At 36.3% G+C, this 21897-nt stretch overlaps 1 protein-coding gene across 4 annotated transcripts in view; it reads left to right on the top strand.

The window, feature by feature from the left end:
• The first annotated feature begins 9281 nt into the window (after positions 1 to 9281).
• EDD1 (glycine-tRNA ligase) overlaps positions 9282 to 21897 on the top strand; it is a 66704-nt gene continuing 54088 nt past the window's right edge. The window contains exons 1-3 of one of the 4 annotated variants that reach the window (XR_015170511.1): positions 9282 to 9637; positions 10410 to 10460; positions 18395 to 18462. Coding sequence is in view for 2 of the 4 variants with exons in the window: in XM_086418013.1 (XP_086274139.1) it covers positions 9380 to 9637; positions 10410 to 10460; positions 18395 to 18462 (377 nt within the window). In the remaining 2 variants the exon portion in view is untranslated. Of the gene's footprint in view, positions 9638 to 10409; positions 10461 to 18394; positions 18467 to 21897 lie in introns of all 4 variants that reach the window. The other 3 variants (XR_015170510.1, XM_086418013.1, XM_086418014.1) reach the window with 3 other exon arrangements.

Genomic DNA, 21897 nt, shown 5'->3' with positions numbered 1-21897 from the left:
TCCAAATCAACCCTAACAAACATCTATAAATAGAGGTGCTCACACTCTATTTTCGTAAAAAATCATAAACCCTAAGAGAAGTAGGTCTAGAAGCTCCCCTAGCCCCCCATAAACCCTAGTTTTGGAGCCCCAACCCCTTACCTAACATCCCCCCTTCAATTTTAGTCTAGAAAACCCCTAAAATCCCTCCAAAAACACCCCTAAATTCGCAACAAACTTGAAGAATTCAGATTCAGAAATAAGGAGATACCTTGATCTAGGAGATCCGAAGTCAAATCCGGAGACAGAACGAAGTAAGGGAATACAGTACAAGGAGCTCTGTTTGTCAGATCTGAGGGAGCAAAATCTTTGCTATCGGAAAGGTATGAATTTTTTATTTTTGTTTTTATCTAGGTTTTTAGCAATGTGATATATTTGGGAAGTTAATAGAGACCGGCTTTGGCCGGGCGAGGTTGGTGCCTAACACCTTCCAACCCCGTAACATGATCCCCGAATTCAGATTTTTTTTATGGTAGATTAGTTCTTTTTATCCATGTTAGAGTCAGTTTGGTTCCTAGACCACAATAACTAGGTGGCGACTCCCAAACCTCAAGGGTCAAAAGCGGATCCGCGCACCCCGCGGATCGAGGGCGTTTTCAATAGTGTACCCAGCATCACTAATACTTTGCCTGGCCAAGAAATCCGCACAAGCATTAGATTCTTGGTAGTCTTACTCAAAGATGACTTTTTTATATTTGCACAAGGCATGAATCTGTCTTAACAAATGAATATGATATCAAGTTGAAGGAATCTCTTTTTAGTACTTTGAATGGTGTATTTTGAGTCGGTTGAAATGATAGTTCCATAACTTTCTTGATGCTTTGCCATCCTTAAACTCTCTAGAATGACCTCAAACTCAATGGAACCAAGTCCAGAAAAAGATTGAATGCCTTTTACCATGGAATTTAACATTTCCCAATGAGTTTCTAGCAAGAAAACTAAATCCTCCACCCAAGTTAGAGCCCCATCCATGTTAATCTTGAAGTAATCGAAAGAGAAGAGATCCATCTCACCAATTTAGTATTGAACCGCTTGAACTGAACATTAGAACCCCAATGCAGAAGAATATTAATCTCTATTTGAAAATGAACTTCTAGATCTTTCATAAAGACATTTCTAACATCCTCTACAATTCTATTAACAAAACAGTAAGCATTGATAAATATATCTTCAAAACAATGTTTGTTGCGTTCTCTTTATATATATGGTAAATCATACTGAGTTAGAAAGGAAAGTATTTTTTTTTTTTTTTGAAGATGAGTTTTTAATGAAATATAAAAGGTGGTGTTGGATTGCCAATGAGGAAATTTATGTGGGCCCAATAACCCTTAATATTTTTTTTCAACATTTCAATGCCTTTGATCACTATGCTGCTAAAATTACAATGCTACTAAAACTCACCATCAATACTGAAATTAACCAAAATCAACATAACAAAAAAATACAAGTTTTAACAAATCAAAATAACAAAACAAATCACATTAAAATTAATTTTACAGGTTCTACGAATACAATGAATGGAGAGAGAATCTTCAATAAATCAAAATAACTAAAAAATTATTGGTAAGGGAGAGAAAGTTGGTTGTTCTAGATCTTAAGATGTGGGGGAAAAGGAAAATTTGAGAAAAGAATGGATAAATAAACAGAGAGATGATGATGGGGTGAGGGGGGGAAAGGGAGAGTTGGGGTGTGACGCCCCGCCGAACACTAACACAAATCCCCATGTCAGATCTCGAGGTAGTAGGTGGCACCTCGAAATTTCGACATGGTTTCCTCTGTTTATGTTAACATTCCAAGGCGTATAACCTGCACCTGATAAACGACATACAATCCTGCATATATACGCATAAAATAGAATACTAACGGAAGCTTATACACATCTAATATCGTATGATAGATCAGAGTGCGGAAGAAAAAAATTTATATACAAGATTATACAGAGATTTTCTCACTCTAACAAAAGTCCTAACACTCAAGACAGAATCCATAAGACTACCTGGGGAAACTGACACCACCAGGGGGTATAGCCCTAATACTTACCAAGTGACGAACTCTGGTTGTCTACCTGACCAACCAGATGATCCTCATTCGTGCTCTATACTTGCCTTGCCAAGCTCTGAATCTGAAACTAAAAAAATAGAGAAGGAAATGGTGAGTAACAATGGTTACCCAGTAAGGAATAACACAATTTCTGCCAATAACCTTTTCTAACATTAACGAATAAGCATACTAAATCATTTTAAAATATACAAAATTTTACAGAATAAATTACGATTAACTGGTACATATAGTCAGGGATGAACAACTTAACATTTTAAAACTCACATTACATCAATCATCATTACTCACTATAACATTATCTTCTTATACAAATCTAATTGATCAAATAGAAATAGTAACATGGATTTTATTTTATATATCAAAATAAGTAACAGATACATAATACACAATGGTAGAGTATTGGAATTAGAGAGTTGGGATTCACGACTGGATCGCTCCCAGTTGGGACATGATGTTACTATTCTTCTCTGACTTTTAGTTCCTGATTTTGTGGCTGGTCGCTGTTTACCACGCTTGGTTGACCATTTATCTGGCTCAGGCTGGCCGTTTGACGTGACCGTAAGCAATGGGTCTCTTTTCGATGTGTCAGAACGTTCGACTACTATAGATTGTTAGTGATCACTGACTAATCATCTTCGTCTATGCCTATCAGGCGTATATGTGATTCTCAAATATACAAACCATTCGTATACGACCACCTTTACATTACAAGTTCACTGGTAAAGATAGAGAGGAATAAACCCGGATTCTAGTTGTGACTCCACTCTAATACGCGTCCCATACCACGTATGAGCTTGGTGGTCCCTACCGTATATCTTAGGATAGTACACCACTCCGGATGATATGACGCACTATCCCTTCAAGCATTCACAGACTCTTTAACAGCTCACAAAATAGCTACATATATATTATTTTCATTTGAAAACAAAAGAGAAATTAACAATACAAGGTTGAGAATAGATATCCAGTTTCCTACCATGCAAGTGTGGCCACCCGGTCTAAAATAAATAACATAACGGAAACGTAAACAGCGCCTCGTGCTAACAAAAAGGAAATAAACATGCAACCAATAATATTATCCCTAGATATCTGTTCACCAACCTACACACAATACAACAACGTAAAATGCATACATCACCCCTCGGGTGTGACTCTGACATTTTACCGTTTCATACCCTTTTTCTTTTTTTTCGATTTTTACAATTTTCAATCTCTTAAATAAAAACATCCATTTTCTGATATTCATCAACTCAATATGAGTTTATTGAATATTAAATCACATTTTTCAACTAAAGAATTTATTTTTATCAAAAACCTTAAAAAAATATAAAACTTATATTAAAACGGATTCCGAGCAGTGCACAGGACCTAACTTACAGAAATAACCCAATAAAATACCTTACCCACGTATAATTTGTTAAAAATACAATTAAACATATCAATCATGCAATTTATGGCGTGAATTTTTGAAATAACAAATGAATTTTACATTTCGGAAATTCATCCAAATTTTTCCAATAAAATCCTAAATGCAATTTTCACAATCTACGATTACTAATAGAAATTGAGAGTTCCTTACAATCACTAAACGACGGAATTGAAGCACGTGCACGAAAATCGAGGTGATCGGTATGGAAATCGAGACTAATCAAACTTTGAAGCGACTGATTTTCGAAACCGATCTAGTGGTTTTGAAGATCTCAATGTGCTCGTCTCTTCTCCCTTCTACGACGAAAGACTGTTTGACCCCGAAACGAATAAAATCCGAGGTCAAAGTTTCGAAATTTCCGTATCCAAATACGGCTGATTTTTGACGATATCGGATGAAATAGAAAGTGAAACGAAGAAAGGTTGGGTGGGTTTTGTAGAGAACGTAGCTGCGGACATTTCTCCCTTCTACGTCGATTGTCGACGGCGAGCCATTTGTGAGAGATCTGAGATGGAAGATCAAAGAGAAAAAAAATAATATTCGTTTTTATATGTCTCGGCTATATGGACGCGTTGGGGAAGACGAGTTATATAAAAAAAAATTAAATTTTTTTTTATATAAAAGTTAGGACGATATCGGTATTTCGCCTATTGTTTTGATCGATGATAACTTGATCATCCGGACTCCAAAACTGATAAATGAATACTCTATTTCGCATAATTTTTCATTCCGGATCTAATGGTGTAGTCAATTTCTACAAATTATGTCTCCATAAAAAATCTACATTTTTGGCCTGAGGTGACCCCTAAACTTGATGTCATTTTCGTTTTTAACGATAATTCGACTTCCTGATCTCCAAAAATTACAAATAAATAGTCCATGTTGAATAATTTTTCATTATGAACTAAATGGTATAATCGAATTTTAAAAATTATTACTCTAACAAAAAGTCACTGTTTTAGCCTGGTCCGACCCGGTAATCGAGGATTTTGTAACTTTTATATTCGGACTCGCATTTGAACGTGCTTACAGGCTAAACTATGTTTTTCGATGATTTTGAATCTAATGGTGAGGTCAGATTCCATTAAAAATGATCTGAAACATCCTAAAGTTTTACCCCTAAATCCCACATTCAAGATTTTCTTAAAATTCCAATATTTATTTTTTCCTCGAGATACGAATTAAAATTCAGGGTGTTGCATGGGGAGGAAAGTAAATTTTATCTTCGATAATTATAATTTAATTAAATTGTAAACCTTGTTTATGTGGGGAATAAAATGAGGGGGGTCCATCGTTGTGTTTTATTATGCAGATAATAAAAAATTGTAATGAAATGGACTACCCAATGGTCCTAAATACAAAGTATTAGTTTGACTCCAAGTGTGTATGAAGCTTAGCCTAGTCCAACCCAATAACTAAATGAGCCTAATAACACTAACCAAATATTATCTACTAGAAGTGCAACTTGATTCCATTTTGGGCCAAATAAAAATTGAACCACCTTAGGTCATTTCTAGAAAATAAGAACCAGACTGAAATGAATTGTCGATAGAACAGAACCATACCAGACCAAACTAAGGTTCTACTCAATTCTATGGGTGCTAATATCCTATAAACAATATGTATTTTAATGAACGAACAAATAAATAAATGATAAACATGAAATACTTCATAGTAAGTCATTAATCTATGTCCCAACTACTAAGGAGTAAGCACAATAAAAAAAGCTAATTATTTTCTATTCTTCTTTGTACTTGAGTCCATAATAAATTTATATATATATGGGGCGAGTTCAACAATCAAATTGTTTTGTCATATATGGCCTAAAAGTTTTGGAATGTGCTGCCTTTTTGCGAGGATTATCTATATAGTGAGGAGATCGTCTTAGAAGAAAATTGGCCAATTATTATTCTTCTAACCCCGCTTTATAAGTTGAAGAACTATGGATTGTCAATTTTTACAGTTAATTTGAAACCACTTTTTGATGGATAAGAAGTTTCAAAATGGATTGATTTTTTTAGGATGGTTTCCTTACTATCGAGACCATCCTTACAAAAAAAAATTAACCAATTTAGAAGCTTTTTAGCCCATATAGGATAAAACTTTAGTTTCCATTTTAGCAACCGAACATTGTCCTATATATATAGACTAGAGTTCACAAATGCATACGACACGGGCATCCTCTCTCAAGTTAAGGGGGTAAAAGTGAAAAATAAAGTTGAAGGGATATTATTATAAAAAAAATTGAGTTAAAAGGGTAAAATAAAAAAAATAATAAAGTGAATTAAATGAGTAAAAAATAAAATATAGTAAAATTAGAGGAAGTAAAGAATAAATGAAATAAAGTGGGGCCTAAGAAGCTATATCTTGATGGAAGGGGTATTATAAAAAAATGAGATTAAAAGGGTAAAAGATGAAAAATAATAAAGTAGATTAAATGGGTAAAAAAGAAAATATAGTAAAGTTAGAAGAGATGAAGAATAAATGAAATAAATTGGGTCCCAATAAACTATAGTTTGGTGGAAGGAGTATTATAAAAAAAATGAAATTAAATAGGTAAAAGATGAAAAATAATAAAGTGGATTAAAGGGGTAAAAGAGAAAATATAGTAAAGTTAGAGGAAGGACATCCTCTTTTAGGTTAAGGGAGTACAAGTGAAAAAAATAGAGTTAAAATGATATTATTAAAAAAAATTGAGATTAAATAGGTAAAAGATGAAAAATAGTAAAGTGGATTAAACGGGGTAGAAGAGAAAATATAATAAAATTAGAGGAGGTGATGAATTAAGAAAATAAAATGGATCCCATGACACTATAGCCTGATGGAAGGTTTAACCTACAAAATTGTAGATGATGGGAGGTTTAGTTGATTGGGCGTTTGTGTCATACACAATTGTTCAAACTCAGTTATATTTTATTATATAGACTAGAATTCACCCGTGCCTACGACACAAGCATCATCTCTCGAGTTAAGGGGTAAAAGTGAAAAAATAAAGTTCAAGATGTATTATTATAAAAATAAAAATTAAATGGGTAATAGATGAAAAAATAAAGTGGATTAAAGAGGTAAAAGATGAAATATAGTAAAAATAGGAGATGTGAATAGTAAATGAAATAAAGTGGACCCCAAGAAACTATAGCTTAATGTAAGGGGTATTATTTAAAAAAAAATGAGATTAAACGAGTAAAAAATGAAAAACAATAAAGTATATTAAAGGGGTAAAAGAAAAAATAGTAACATTAGAGAAGGGGACATCTTTTTTCGGGTTAAGGGGGTAAAAGTGAAAAAAATATTAAGATGGAAGGGTATTATTAAAAAAATTGATATTAAAGGGGTAGAAAAGAAAGTAGAGTAAAATTAGAGGAGGTGAAGAATTAAGAAAATAAAGTGGGTCCTATGAAACTATAGCTTGATAAGAGGTTAAACCCGCAAAACTACTATAAAAAATTTGAGAGTAAATGAGTAAAAGATAAAAATAAATTAAATGAATTAAAGGGCTAAAAGATGAAATATAGTAAAATTAGAAAAGATGAAGAATAAAGATAATAAAGTGGGTCCCATGACATTATAACTAGATGGGAGGTTTAACCCAAATACTATAGTTGATGGGACATTAGTGTCACACACAACTGTTTCAGTAGTTGTGCTTTATTATATAGATATATACAATTTCTTATTCCATAACCACACTACAACTTATTCCAGACCAAATTAACCCAAAGCTATAGGTTTGTTTCTACTGATAGAACCAGGATTTTCTACAAACTATAATTGATTAGAGTCGCAATAAATTGACTCGGAAAAAGCACTAGAAATTAACCCATTGAAGTGGGAGGTGCGTACAAAACCATATATATTTTTTCCTTGTGTGTTGGGGGGGGGGACTATAATTGATTAGAATCATGATAAGTTGACTCGAAAAAAAGCCACACGAAATCCACTTGTTGATGTGGCATGTGCATAGAACCATAGATCTTTTTCTTCAGTATACACAAGGAAAAAAGATCTCTGGTTCCGTACACGCATCCCACTTTTGTGAGTGAATTTCGAGTGACTTATTTCGAGTCAATTTATTAATAAGATTGAGGAGCTCATCAATTTAAGGGTTTTTTATTAGTTGAAGAAAATTACATTTAGGTCATCTCTAATTAGTCTATGAGAGAAGACCTAAGTTAAGGGATATTGTTATCAATTAAAAACATAGGTAATCTCATTGACATAAATAGTTACATGCCTCTATGACCCTAGTCTTTTTCTAATAAACTAATGCAAAATACCTCAATATCCTCACCTTCATCCTGAAATCACAAACGCTTCGATTTTTCTTCCTAAAATCAATCATCTTCAATCTCTTGGGTAATTTTTTTATTTTTATTTTTAAATTCTAGTTGTGAACCTTAAGATTAATATTATTTAACCTTCAATCTTAAAAACAAAGATAGGATTTTTGAAGTAGGAGATGAGATTTTTTTTCGAAAGAAAATTCTATAATTTTTTACAAGGGATTAATGATAGGTTCAAAATGATGGATAGAAGATGGGATTTTGATGATTACTGATTTAATATGTAAAAGTAAGTGTTTTTAATTATAAGTTGAAGATGAGAGTCTATTATTATTATTATTATTTTTTTTAAGTGAAGGAAAGAAGAACAAAGTCAATTGGGCAGATTATCACTTTGAAAACAAGGGTATCCCAAATATTCACAAAAATATTTTTTTGGGGTTGGGGGGGTGGGGGGGGATTCAACTCAGCCAATTTTTTTTTTTTTAAGAGATTTACTTGACAGACCTAATTATTACAAAATCTCCCTTGGAGTTTTGAGAACTCTAAGGTAACCTTGCTTTATGAAATTTGTTACCCAACAAACCTTGGAGTGGGGATAGAAAATTCAAATTGATGAGGTTAATTTGATACTTAATATGCGTTTGAGTGTATCCTAACCACATCAATTTGTGATTTTCAAAAACATGATCTAATGCCACAAGACTATAACAGGACAAATTTCTTAGCAATTTGAAAAAAAAGTAATTTTTCACTATGGAACTTTAGTTTTAAATTTGATAGTTCGTTGGCCATCCATTTTCAATACCTTCAATCAAGGTCAAAAATGAATTTTTTTTTTTTTTTTAAAATTTTTTTCTTTTAAATATGAGTTTTTCGATGAAATCTAGAAGACTGTGGTATTGGATTTACCAATTTGATGATCCATGTGGGTCCAACAACTCTTAGTAAGATTTGAAATCTTACTAATTTACGTATGCTAGCCTGATTTTATAAAGTAAGGAATTTTTTTATTATTTTTTTTAATAAAATTGCAGCAGATATGTCTGCCCAGTAAATCTCTTTATTTTTTTTTTAAAGGAGGGGGAAAGGGGCAAAAAGGCGTGTCATGAGTTTGAGGGGCAACAAAAAATAAAGAGATTCGGGTGTCTCAATTAGTCACTTAAAATTGTTTCGATTCTCGGTTTGAATTGGATCTAGTTGCACCCTAACTATCCACTTTGGGCCACCTAATGGTCCTAACTCTAAACCCCAAGCCTGACCCAAAAACTTGCATCAACCTTATACTGGTTCTGATGACTAAACGGACCAAGTAAAACCACCCTAACCCATCTAAGTTGGGCTAGTCCGGATCTAAACCTAACCCACTGGCAGCCCTAGATCCATATCCAGCACTAAAATAGACTATGACGTGTCGATATATACGTGCTTCTTATATCATTTTTATACAAGAAGTTCGCATCAAAGTCTCGAGCTTCTAAGCAGTTTCGACTCGTGCGACTTTCGGATAGATTAACCAGCTAACGTTGGGGAGAGGTCTCTCCTTCATCCTCACTACCAAGTACCAATGGCCATGCTCGTCTTTCCCTTAGCTCTCACCTTCCTAAAACCTCACAAAACCCAATTCTCACTCCTCTGCGCCCCGAAACTAAACCCTAATCATCTCTACAAGCTTCTTCATCATCATCATCGTTCGTTGCGATTCGGCAAAACCAGTGTTTCCGCAATAAGCACTTCTGCGATTCCTGAACTTTCATCCAAGAATCCAAAATCTCTCACCAAAGCTTCTATTCCTACCTTTCAACAAGCGATTCAGCGTCTTCAGGTAATTCTTCATCTTCTTTTCGAATCTTAGTTTAATCTATAAGTGCTCGTTTTGATGGGTTTAAGGCTTAGCTGCGCAAAATGCATACTTTATGTTAAAATGCAGCTTAAAATCTACATATTTGGATTGTTCAGAATGCGAAAACCCTAATTCGTCACCAAGACTTTAAAAAAAGACTAGCTTTAGTTACTGATTTTGTTATAAATAGGCTTATATGGTGGAAAAATCGAAATTTTTTAACCAAATAAAAAAGCTTGTTTTGTTGATGAGATATAAGCAAGAAAAAAACAAACTTGGGTTCAAAACCCATTGTAAGAATTTGTCTAAAGGAGGTGCCTTTAGTGTGGCACTTGGAGGTATAGTTGAAAATATGTCCTGTATCGGCCAATACAATTGGTATTGATGTTGGACGAGACCGTATGACACATTGACTTCAAAACATTGAATGTGGTAATGTATCCATGAGATGAGATTTTAAACTTTGCTTGGAGGTGGTTTATCATTCCCCTGAAAAAAAGAAGAAAATGAGATTACCATGGTGGAATTAGCAAAATGTTTTCAATACCTGTATTCACTCCACATTCCTTAAAAAAAATATGGAGAAAATAGAACTTGTTTTTAAGCTTGATCAGCGTGGAAATGAGTTCTAATTCTTCGTTTTCTAACATCTAAGCTTTAGTTCGTCAGTCAGTGCCTTTGTTTGATCAAATTTTGCAGTGTCAGTGTGGTTACTATTACATTACTTTCCTGATATATTTTTTTAATATTACAGGAGTATTGGGCTTCTGTTGGATGCACTATAATGCAATGTAGCAACACAGAGGTAGTGTTTTTTCTTTACCCCTAGGTTTCCTGCTAAATTGCTCACATCCTGACATGATCTTCTTTTCTCCATTTTCGCAAGGAAATACCAAACTGTTCAAAGACATTTCCGATGATAATCTTCTTGGAGTTATTTTTCTTATTGTTATGTACATGCATGCATGAGCTTGAGGATGAGGATTGTATTTGAATGTGTGAGTGCATGATTCAGTGATTTAACTCCCAAAAAAAATCAAAATGATTGTTTTTTCCCTTTGAAACACAACTAATAGGTTTGGTCATGGGCTTGAGGTGGTTTGTTTACGGTCAGATTATTTTTGGTAGCTCTCAATTACTATTCTAGATCTCCCTACTAGGTTGCCCGTGGATCAAAAGTTCCTTAGTTTCATGGAATGCTTCTCTAAATGAAGTATAAATCACTGACCATTCGGTTGAAGAATTTGTAATTGTTTTAAAACTTTTTTATGTCAATGGTGAAACCATCAATCATCTTTTGCGCCCTTGTTATCTTTCGAGAAGGGTTTGGGCTTCACTTTTCACTCATTTTGGGATCTATATGACTCTTCTAAGATCAATTTTGGAGTCTTTTACAGTTAGCATATAAACACTCTCCCGAAGATAGCTGTTATGATTTATGAAGGCTTCTTCCCTTTGCAATCTTATGAGGTCTTTGTGTCAGTGGTCTAAATTGTCTACGTACGATGAGGGGCTTTTTTTGAGGACTTTGGATTAGATGTGAAGTTATTGTTAATAAGGGTAGGTTAATCTTCTTGTGTTGTACACTTGTACTTCTTCGTGAGGTCCCTTGCCCTCGTGGATGAGAAGATGTTAAAAGGTAAGGAGGCTATCATGGAGGAGAATATTAATTATTATTCTAGATTTTTTGAGGATTATACACCTTTTAGGCCGATAGTGGAGAATCTTTAATTTGATATCGTTTCATAGGAGAAGAAAATTTGGATGGAAAGAAAAATAGAGTAAGATATTCTTGAAGATGTTAGGCATTTAGCTGGGATAAGGCTTTCGGTTTGGATTGTTTAATGTAGCTTTTCATAAGTGTCGGGGCACAAGAGCTGATTTCATGAAGATAGTGGCTCATTTTCTAGATATGGAGTTTTTGGATTACGATCTAAATTGTATTTTTGTCGTTTTAATCCCAAAGAGGCAGTGAGTGGAGGATATTTTGAATTTGAGTCCTGTTAGCTTGGTAGACAGTGCTTACAAAATCATAGCTAAGATGTTGAAATTTCTCTTTCGGATGTGAATTACGATCTAAATCTTCTCTTTTGGTTGTTTTTGCAATTTTAACATGTGTTTTTGACATCCCAATTAGCATTTCTAGACTTGAGAAGATATCTTGAATTTGGGACAAAAGGCACGTAATTGATCATGAGATTATGTTGTGGAGCCTTGTTCTTTTTGTTGTTTGTTGTGGGGTGTGGAAAGAAAGGAACATAAGGGTTTTCGAGGGAAAGGAGAGGGAAGTTATAATTGAATTTTTGAGGCATTTATTCCTTTGGAGCTAGAGGGGTCTTCTTTGAGGATTTCTTAGTCCGTTGGGATTGGGTTTGTAACTGCTCGGGAAATTTTTAAGTTATTTTTTTTTTTGTACTCATATTATGGAGTGGTCATCTCAGAAGAATTTGAGAATTATCAATTCAAGTATCTTTGTGAGAGTTTGACATGAATTTATATTAATTAAAAGAGTCAAAAGATAGAAATGCCCTTACAGATAAGAAATAAAATAACAGGTTATCATTACTAAATAATTATAACTAAAATAACAATTAGATTATTTCCAATACTCCCCCTCAAGCTGGAGCGAATATATCAACTAAACCTAGCTTGACAAGGTGAGAATTAGTGATAATCGAACCAACAGACTTTGTAAGCATATCAACAAGTTGATTTGAAGAAGCAACGAAGACTGTCTGAAGATCATCAGATTGAACTTTCTCTTTGAAAAAGTGAATATCAACCTCGATATGCTTAGTTCTTTCATGAACTATGTTAGCAAAAATTGAAGTCAAATTAGTTCACATGTACTAAGGGTCATAGCTCGATACTTAGTTTCAGCAGAGGAACGAGATACCACATTCTGTTTTTTATTTTTCCACGAGATAAGATTATTATCATAAAAAGTACAAAAATCAGAGGTAGATCTCCTATCCGTGAGAGAGCTAGCATAATCAACATCTGTAAAACAAGACAAATGCAATTGAGCAGTGGAAGAGTAGACAAGCCCAAGACCCAGACGTGACTTCAAGTATCGAAAAATGTGATAAATTGCATCAAGATGAGAAGTATGCGGAGTATGCATGAACTGACTGACTACATTGATTGCAAATGACAAGTTCGGGCTAGTGGTAGTCAGATAAATCAAATGACCTACAAGTCTTTGATAAGAAGAAGGATCCGATAAAATATCGTCAGAATCAGCTTGAGGATGATGATTCTGATTTATAAGAGAGGAAGCAAGACGACAACCAAACATCCCAGTATCCTGAAGAAGATCCAATGTGTATTTACACTGAGCTAATGATATACCACGACGAAAGCGGGTCATTTCTATCCCCAAGAAGTACTTGAGTGAACTCAAATTCTTAACCTAAAAAACACGACCCAATAACATCTTTATCTTGTCAATCCATTGTGCATCATCTCCAGTCACAATGATGTCATCCACATAGACCACAACAATGGTGCAACGATGATGCACTCCTCAACGAATAAAACAAGTATGATCCGAGTGACATCTGGAAAACTTCATAGAAAGAATAACCTCAGAAAACCGTTGAAACCAGGTTCACGGGGACTGCTTCAGGCCATACAGAGATTTAAGAAGGCGGCATATCTTCCCAGAATATTCCCCCTGAAGATGAAACCCTGAAGGAGGGTCCATATAAATAACTTCAGTCAAATCACCATTCAGAAAGACGTTTTTTACATCAAGTTGGTGAAGTGGCCAGGAGTTACACGCAACTAAAGAGATAAGAAGCCGAACAGTGGAGAGTTTGGTGACAGGATAAATGTGACACCAAAATCTTTTCCTGGGGTCTGTGTAAATCCCTTAACAACTAGGCGTGCCTTATACCGATCAATAGTACCATCTGCAAGATATTTCACAGTGAATACCCATTTACAACCAACGGTCCGCTCCCCAAATGGAAGGGTAACAAGTTCCCAGGCATTATTATTCTACAAAGAATCCATTTCAACAGTCATAATTTTAATCCATTGAGGGTCTTGCAAAGCCTCTGATATAGACCGAGGAACTCGAATATAATCAGTGATTGTAAGGTAGGCCTGATAAGAGGAAGAAAGACCTTGATAGGAAACAAACTGGGCAATATGATGATCAGTACCACACCCCCGCTTACTTTTGCGAAGGGCAATAAGTAAGTGAGAGTCATAAATAAAAGGGATAAGAACAACTATATGTGTGGAGGTAGAAGATGGTATACTTGAATCCAAGAAGGAGGGTGACGAGGGTGACGAGGGGTGACGGTGATGAGTGTATACCTGAAGCGACAACAGAGATGGAGGAAAAACTGGAGAAGACAGTATTATAGGAGATGGGTCCTGCAAAATAGATGTAGCATGAAAGTATGAAACATTTTCAAAGAAAATAACATCAAGATAGTGGATTACACGGGGAAAAACTGGATCATAACACTGATATCCCTTAGACATAGAGGAGTAACCTAAGAAAACGCAGCGAATGACTTTGTCATCCAATTTTGTACGATTGGGTATCTTGTCCTGAACAAAACACGTGCATCCAAAGACTCGAGGTGTGATAGGGAAAAGAATGCTATCAGGTTGAAGGACATGAAGAGGCACCTGTCTCTCTAAGGTGCGACTTGGAACACGGTTAAGAAGAAAAGGCGCAGTAAGGACTGCCATATTCCATATGCCTTTGAAACATGCATTCTGCGAAGAAGACAACAGACAATGTTTATGAGGTGGCGATTCTTGCATTCCGCCACCCCGTTCTGCTCAGGAGGATAAAGACAAGTTAATTGGTGAAGCATGCCATGCTAATGAAGATGGGAGCGAATCCCATCAGATATATATTCCCCCTATTATCATACCTAAGGGATTTAGCAGTTATATTGTATTGAGTTTGAATTATCTTAAGAACGTTAACAAAAATTGGGAGCACTTCAGAATGAGAACGCATCAAATAAACCCAAATACAACGAAAATAGTCATTTATAAATGTAACATAATATCGATGACCATTGAAGGCAGTAACGGGGGAAGGCCCCCACACATCAGAATGTACTAAATCAAATATTGCATTAAATCGATGCATAAGAGGAATATAAGAAGTACGTGTGTTTAGAAAGTTCGCACACATAACACTGGAATTTATGTCTATTATAGGCAAATTTTAAAACATGAAATAAAAAACATAAGTATTGAAAATTGGCATGTCCTAAGCGAACATGCCATAAATCTAGAGTCTGTGATGAAACGTGTGGCTGCCAGATGATGGAAGCACAGAAGTCGGAGTAGTAGTAGGCTGAGATCCAAACGTATATCCCATCCTTCTCATACCCCTTGTCAAAAATCCTCCTCGAAGTTAGGTCCTGAAAAATATAGCGAGTAGGAAAAAAGATAACTGAGCAATTGTGAGATTTAGTAATACTATTAACAAACAAAAGATTAAGAGATAGGTGAGGGACATGAAGTATAAAATCTAGAAAAATCCTAGAGGATAAATGGATGATACCCTTGTTGTGAATAGGTGTAAGAGATCCGTCAGCAAGACGAACGTCCCTATGGGTGGTGGAAAAATTAGAAGAGGTAAAATGGTTAGACTCACCGATCATGTGATCAGAGGCACTAGAATCAATAACCCATGTCAAAGGAGTAATGCCAGACTGAGTGACATTGAATGCAGAGGATGTACCTGGAGGCATAGTAACAGAGGCCATAGTAGAAGATGAGTGAGTGTGAGCATGAATCTGATCATTGACAATAGTAGCAATCTGAATCTGTAGCTGTTGCAAATCAATCGTGCCAAGTGAAGGAGGGTCAGTAAGAGGAATAGATGATGACTCCACTGTAGCGGCACGAGGGCCAGTTTGTCCCAAAGACGAAGTGGAGGAAGATTGTGGTATTAGATGAGGATAGACCTGAAAGCAGCGGGCCTTCTCATGACCAGTTTTCCTGCAATGACTGCAAGTAAAGCCATTCCTTTTACCATGACCACGGCTACCACGGTCACGATTCCCTGATCTAGGGGTACGAGAAACGGAGAAACTTGAATTGGCAACTAAGGCCATTTGATCTGTAATTAGAGCAGAAAGAATGCTAGGGACCTTAGTCTGAGTAGGAGCAATATGACGACGATGCTTGTCACTGTCAATGATTGCAAATATCTCAAATAAAGAAGGTAAGGGAGTGGTGTTGAGGATCTGTATTCTAAGTGCCTCAAACTCTAGATGGAGTCCCATAAAAAACTCGTAGGTCTGATGTCGAGCAATCCTCTTAACCACATAACCGGCTGCCTCGAAAGACAACTTGGCCATAAACTCATAATAAGAAAGTTCCTCCCAACGTGACTGAAGGAATCTAAAGTAATCGGCTACACTCTGTGTCCCTTGGGTAGCCTGGGTAATGTCTTGATAAAGCTCATAAATCCTCGAGTCATTCCTGACATGTGCGTAAGTCTAAATAAGTGCTGACCATAGAGATGGAACTGTCTTATGATACATGAACATGGTATACATGCGCTGCTCTATGGAGTTGAATAACCATCCAAGGATAGTCCAGTTGTCGATCTCCCATGATTCAAATTTAGGATCAATAAGTAGTGGTTTAGTAATAGTTCCAGAGAGCCATCCAGATTTTCCTCGACTACCTAGATAGAGTCGCACAGATCGGGACCATGATTAAAAGTTTTGGCCATCAAGAAGAGCAGTGGTGATATGTTGGGCTGAAGGATTTGCCCCAAGGTCGGATTAGAATCCTTGACTTTGGATTTGTCATTATTACTTGCAAGGAAAGAAGTAACTTTGGTTTGAAGGGAGATTTCCCGTAGTATTGGCCCAATGTGGAATAAACCACAGGTAGAGAGGGCAGCAACTCTGTCACATGACTTTACTCAGTCCACACAACAATGCAATTGTTTTTTGTAAGTCTCCACAGAACCCACACAGCAGTTCTTCAGTTGTCGTAGGTCTCCACAACAGCCCAAATAGCAGTCCCAATGCTGTCGCACATCTTCACAACAGCCCAAAAAGTAGTTCTGCTATTGTCGCAGGTTCACAAAGAGTCCGACAACTCTGTTGCAATACACAGACAACTATGATAAGCAGCCCAAACAGCAAATCAACAATTATACTGCTGTTGCACCTCTTCAAAGAGTCCTGTTACTACCGTAGGTCTCTACAAGGAGTCTAAAAACTGTCGTTGGTCCTCAGAAAGTCCAACAACTTTGTTGTAACACATAGATAGCAGTGAAAAGCAGCCCAAATAGCAAATCAACAGTTTTACTGCTGTCGCACCTCTTCAAAGAGTCCTGTTGCTATCGCAGGTCTCCATAGGAAATATAGAAACTGCTGTTGTAGGCCTCAAACGCAAAAACCTTATGTTATCCGCAGTTCTACTACTGCTGCACCTTGTCAAAGAGTCCTGCTGCTATCGCAGATCTCCACAGGAAGTCTAGAAACTGCTGTCGCAAGCCTCAAACGTAGAAACCCTAATACAGGGTATAAACATAGTGCATTATTGCAGCATGTGATACAAAAAAGGAAAATTAAAAGACCCCTGAAGGGGAGAAAATCGAATGAGGCTGACTCTAGGTTAGGGCTTAGTGAATAAGGAGAATAAGGATTGGAAGTGAGGAGGAGAGAGGGTGTGAGGGGGAAATTCCTTGGCTTTGATACTAAGAAGAATTTGAGAAGAATCGATTCAAGTCTCTTTGTGAGAGCTTGACAGAAATTTATATTAATTAAAAGAGTCAAAACACAGAAACGCCCTTACAAAGAAGAAATAAAATAACAGACTATCACTATTAAATAATTATGACTAAAATAACAACCAGAATATTTCCAATAATCTCGACCATTCCCCTTTTTTTGCTAAATTTTTTTCATTCATAAAAAAAAAAAAAACATATTCAATTAGATCCATTTTACAAAACTCTAGAAAGGGACCATATATAGATCTCTTCCCAGCCTATTTTGTTTTCTATGCAAAAGTAACTGAATTAGTGAACCAATTATTCTTCATTGTCCAATTGACCATTCCATGTGGTGTACTTTTCCTTGTAGTTTTGTGTGGATTGGGTTACGCCTGGTTATATCTTTGACTTTTGTATAGATTGGTGTATAGCTGCTTTCTCTATGAGAAGGCAACTTCAATGGTGTTTGTTTATGTTTGCCATATGTTGGTGGGGAATTTGGGAAGAGATGGATTGAGGGTGTTCCAAGGCGAAAAAGACTATTTTCACAAATTTGTTTTGAATATTAAGTCTTTTTATTCTATTGGTTCTTGGTTTGTAAAGAGTGCAAGCCTATATTTTTTGAAGACCTAGTTTGATGGGATTCGATTATTATTTATTTTTAGGAGTCAATTGGGTGTTGTCTATGTTTTATTCTTATTATTATTTTTTCTCTTTTCGTTTTATGTGTTCTTATACTTGCTCTTTTTGGCATGTCACATCTTGACCACCAGATTCATCAATTGATTGAACAATCTCTTTTTGACGATTAATATAATCTTTTAATTCTTAAGAAAGGGTCCCGTGGCCCTCATTTACTTTTTTGTATCCCGTTTTGGTTTATAATCAAGAAAATTTATACGTATAATTTTTTTCCTAGAGTCTTTAGTTTCATAATGTTTTTTACTCGTTCAAGTAATTTCATTTTATTGTCATTTATTTTGATTCCCATTAATTGTGAATTTGACTTTACTATTCAGGTTGGAGCTGGAACTATGAATCCTTTGACATTCTTAAGAGTTCTGGGTCCAGAACCTTGGAATGTTGCGTAAGTATGCTTTGGAATGCATTTGTTGCATTAGTGGAATAAACTTTACTTTCTTGTGTTTCTATGGGCGTTAAAGTAAATATATTGTCTATTCAAATATATGTACTACTCATGCTTGTTGAACTAAAAGTCATACATAGGGAACACACTATCTTGCCTAGAGATGGGGTTGCATTTTGTTCATTACTCATGCCCCCCCCCCCCCCCTCCCCTTTCTCTTTGTTATTTAAGGATTACTTGTCAAGTTTTATCTTATAAAATGATTTAAGATTGATCATATCAAAGATATAATTCATGGGAATGGGATTGTATTAAGTTCAATCTTTGCAGAAAAAACTTCATGCAAACGATTCCAACACAAATTTGGCGAAATGATTCCTTACTTTTTTCCACTTTGATACCAAGTAGATGCAGCTCACAAAATTGATGTAAAAGAGAAAAAAAATGAGGAATAAAGGAGAAGATGGAAGAAATTAATCTCTCTCCTTTATATAATAAAAAAGCTATACAGGAATAAATAGTTTCATTAGAGTGACAAAATATCAAGGAAACCATAAAATCTTTTCAATTTCTTATCAACTTGGTTAGCTCTTCCTATTAGATCAGTTCAAAGTTATTGGTTTCGAGAATGAAGATGGTCATGTAAGATATTATTGATGCATCCCAAAAGGCTTTTGTTAAAGGAAGGTAGAGCTTGGATGGTGTTTTGACCGGCAATGAGTGTGTTGATTTTAGCATCAAGGAAGGGTGGCCAAGATTGGCATGTAAGATTTGGAAAAGACTTATGATCCCGTGAATTGGATTTTCCTTAAATGTATGATAGTTAGAATGAGTTTTGGTAAAGTTTGGATCGGTAGGGTCATGAAATGCATCTTGTCGCTTTAATTTTCTATCATGGCTAATGGGGTGCCTTGTGGTTTCTTCCACAATTCTAGGGGCTTGAGGCAAGGGAGATCCTATCCCTATTCTTGTTCATTATAATAATGGAAGGTTTGGGTAGGATGTTATCAACGGTAGCGGATAATGGAAATCTATAGGGTTTTTTGGTTAGTCAGGGGGGCCCGAGAATTTCACATCTACAGTTTGCCAGTGATACGTTGATTTTCCTTGATGCTTCCTTGTGTTAGGTGAGATTCCTAAGTGGTTTTCTGTGTTGTTTTGAAGCCGTTTTGTCTTTGTCAATGAATTTGCGTAAGATAGTGTTTCGATGGGGGATGTTTTGACGTTGATTTGTATGTGGCCTTGTTTGGAAACCAGGTAGGTGCTATTCCGAATCCTATTTTGAATTGCCTTTGGGGACTATACAATGGTAAGGTGGTGTGGGATCAATGTTGGAAAAAGTTGGTAGGGGCTTAGTTCGTGGCAATCAAGTTACCTATCTAAAGAGTGGAAGCGTACTCTCATTAATAGCACTTTGGCGAGTATTGTGTTGTATTTTACGTTCTTTTCTATGTCTCGTTGTGTGGAGGGTAGATTGGATGAATTAGTGTGAGTTTTTTTATATGGCATGGTGTTGAAAGGAAGACACATTTTCATATGATTGGTTGGAAGTGGGTTTGCACTCTCAAAAAGGATGGGGTTCTTGGAATTAGAATATTGGGGAGTGTGAATTCTGCTCTTCTTGGCTTATTTCTTTGGATACTTGGGTTGGAGGAAAATAGTTTGTGGAGGCGCATAATTGCTGATAAGTTTGGTGTGAATTGTTAGTAGGATAGGCAGCAAACTTACCATAAATTGAGCAAATCTGACATGGTATCAGAGCCACACTCTGAATCAACCTTGTCTTTGGTCCAATTTTTGTGGTTCTAGGCTCTGGTTTTCTGGTTTCTTGGGTGCGGGTTCTGGTTTGCAGTTTTCGTTTTCTTTTGGTGAATTTTGAGAGATTCTAGTTATGGCTAACAACTCCAACTCAGAAGTCTTTCAAACTCGGTTTACCGGGAAGAATTATGCTGCCTGGGAGTTTCAGTTTCAACTTTTTGTCATGGGAAAGGAGTTGTGGGGTCATGTTGATGGGAGTGATCCAGCACCTACCGATCCTACGAAGTTGGTTCAATGGAAGGTGAAAGATGCTCGCGTGATGACTTGGATTCTTGGATCTGTAGATCCACTGCTTGTACTCAATTTAAGGCCTCACAAGACGGCTAAATCGATGTGGGAGTACCTGAAAAAGGTCTATCATCAAGATCATTCCGCCCGACGATTTCAGTTGGAAACTGATCTTGCTGTCTATTCCCAAGGTACACTCTCTATTCAGGAATATTTTTGTGGTTTTCAGAATCTTTGGGCTGAGTTTTCCGACATTGTGTATGCCAACGTGTCGGCCGAGTCTCTATCTGCTGTTCAAGCAGTCCATGAAGCTAGCAAAAGAGACCAGTTTTTAATGAAACTAAGGCCAGAATTCGAGTCTATTCGCTCCAACCTGATGCACAGGGATCCTTCACCATCTCTTGACGTGTGTTTTGGAGCACTTCTTCGAGAGGAACAACGTCTTCTTACTCAATCTTCGCTTCCGCAAGAGGAAGCTGTTGATACTCGGGTTATCTCTCTTCCACATGTTTCAAGCGACCTTCAGATAGCAGATGCCTTCACCAAAGCTATGACACGACTACGTCATCAGTTTCTTGTTGGCAAATTGATGCTTCTTGATCGACCAGCATCAATTTGAGGGGGGATGTTAGTAGGATAGGCAGCAAACTTACCATAAATTGAGCAAATCTGACATGAATATGTATGGGGGCAGAGTGGAGAAGCCCCTTGGTCTTATGGGTGTGGAGTCTGGAAAGGGGTGTTTAAGGTCCTTCCACATTTAGAAGGAAGGCGCTTTGGATTTGGCAAAGGAAGTAGATTCCTCTTTTGGAAAGATTGTTTGTGTGGGGAGACATCTCTTAGGGAAGAGTTTCCAGACCTTTTTGTTTTGTCTTGAAAGAAAAGGTACCTGTGCCGTCTTTTCCTTGTAGAGCGGGTGATTTCTCTTGGAATATTGGTTTTAGAAGATTTTGAATGATTGGGAGATCGATAACATTGCAAGATTGACTAGAGGTGTTGACTTCATTTCGGTGCAAGTGGACTGTGGGGATTTGCATAGAGTGGGAGGGGTGTCGAGATGCCGTTTTCTCAGTCAAATCCTTCAACAAATCCATGAATTAAGCAAACACAAATCCTTTCCCAACGGAGTTTTTGGGGAGCTAAGGCTCCCTTTAAAAACTTATTTTTTCATGTGTGCGGGCGTCCTTTGGTGAAATTACTACTAATGACCAGCTAATGAAGATGGGTTTTGTTGGTCCGAACTATTGTAATTTAAGTAAAGTGAGTGATGAGATGGTGGACCACATTTTTACTCACTATTCCTTGGCTCAGAAGATTTGGGCTCATTTCTTGTCCCTCTTTGGAGTGGTCGGGTGCTTTCCTTTTTCATTATAGGTTTTAGTTAATTCA

The sequence above is a fragment of the Akebia trifoliata genome, chromosome 12 (genome assembly GCF_017979445.1).
Source record: "Akebia trifoliata isolate Shusen 1 chromosome 12, ASM1797944v1, whole genome shotgun sequence".
In the NCBI taxonomy this organism is placed as follows: domain Eukaryota; kingdom Viridiplantae; phylum Streptophyta; class Magnoliopsida; order Ranunculales; family Lardizabalaceae; genus Akebia; species Akebia trifoliata.
Note: the sequence above shows the minus strand (reverse complement) of the source record. Positions and strands in the feature narration are given on the sequence as shown.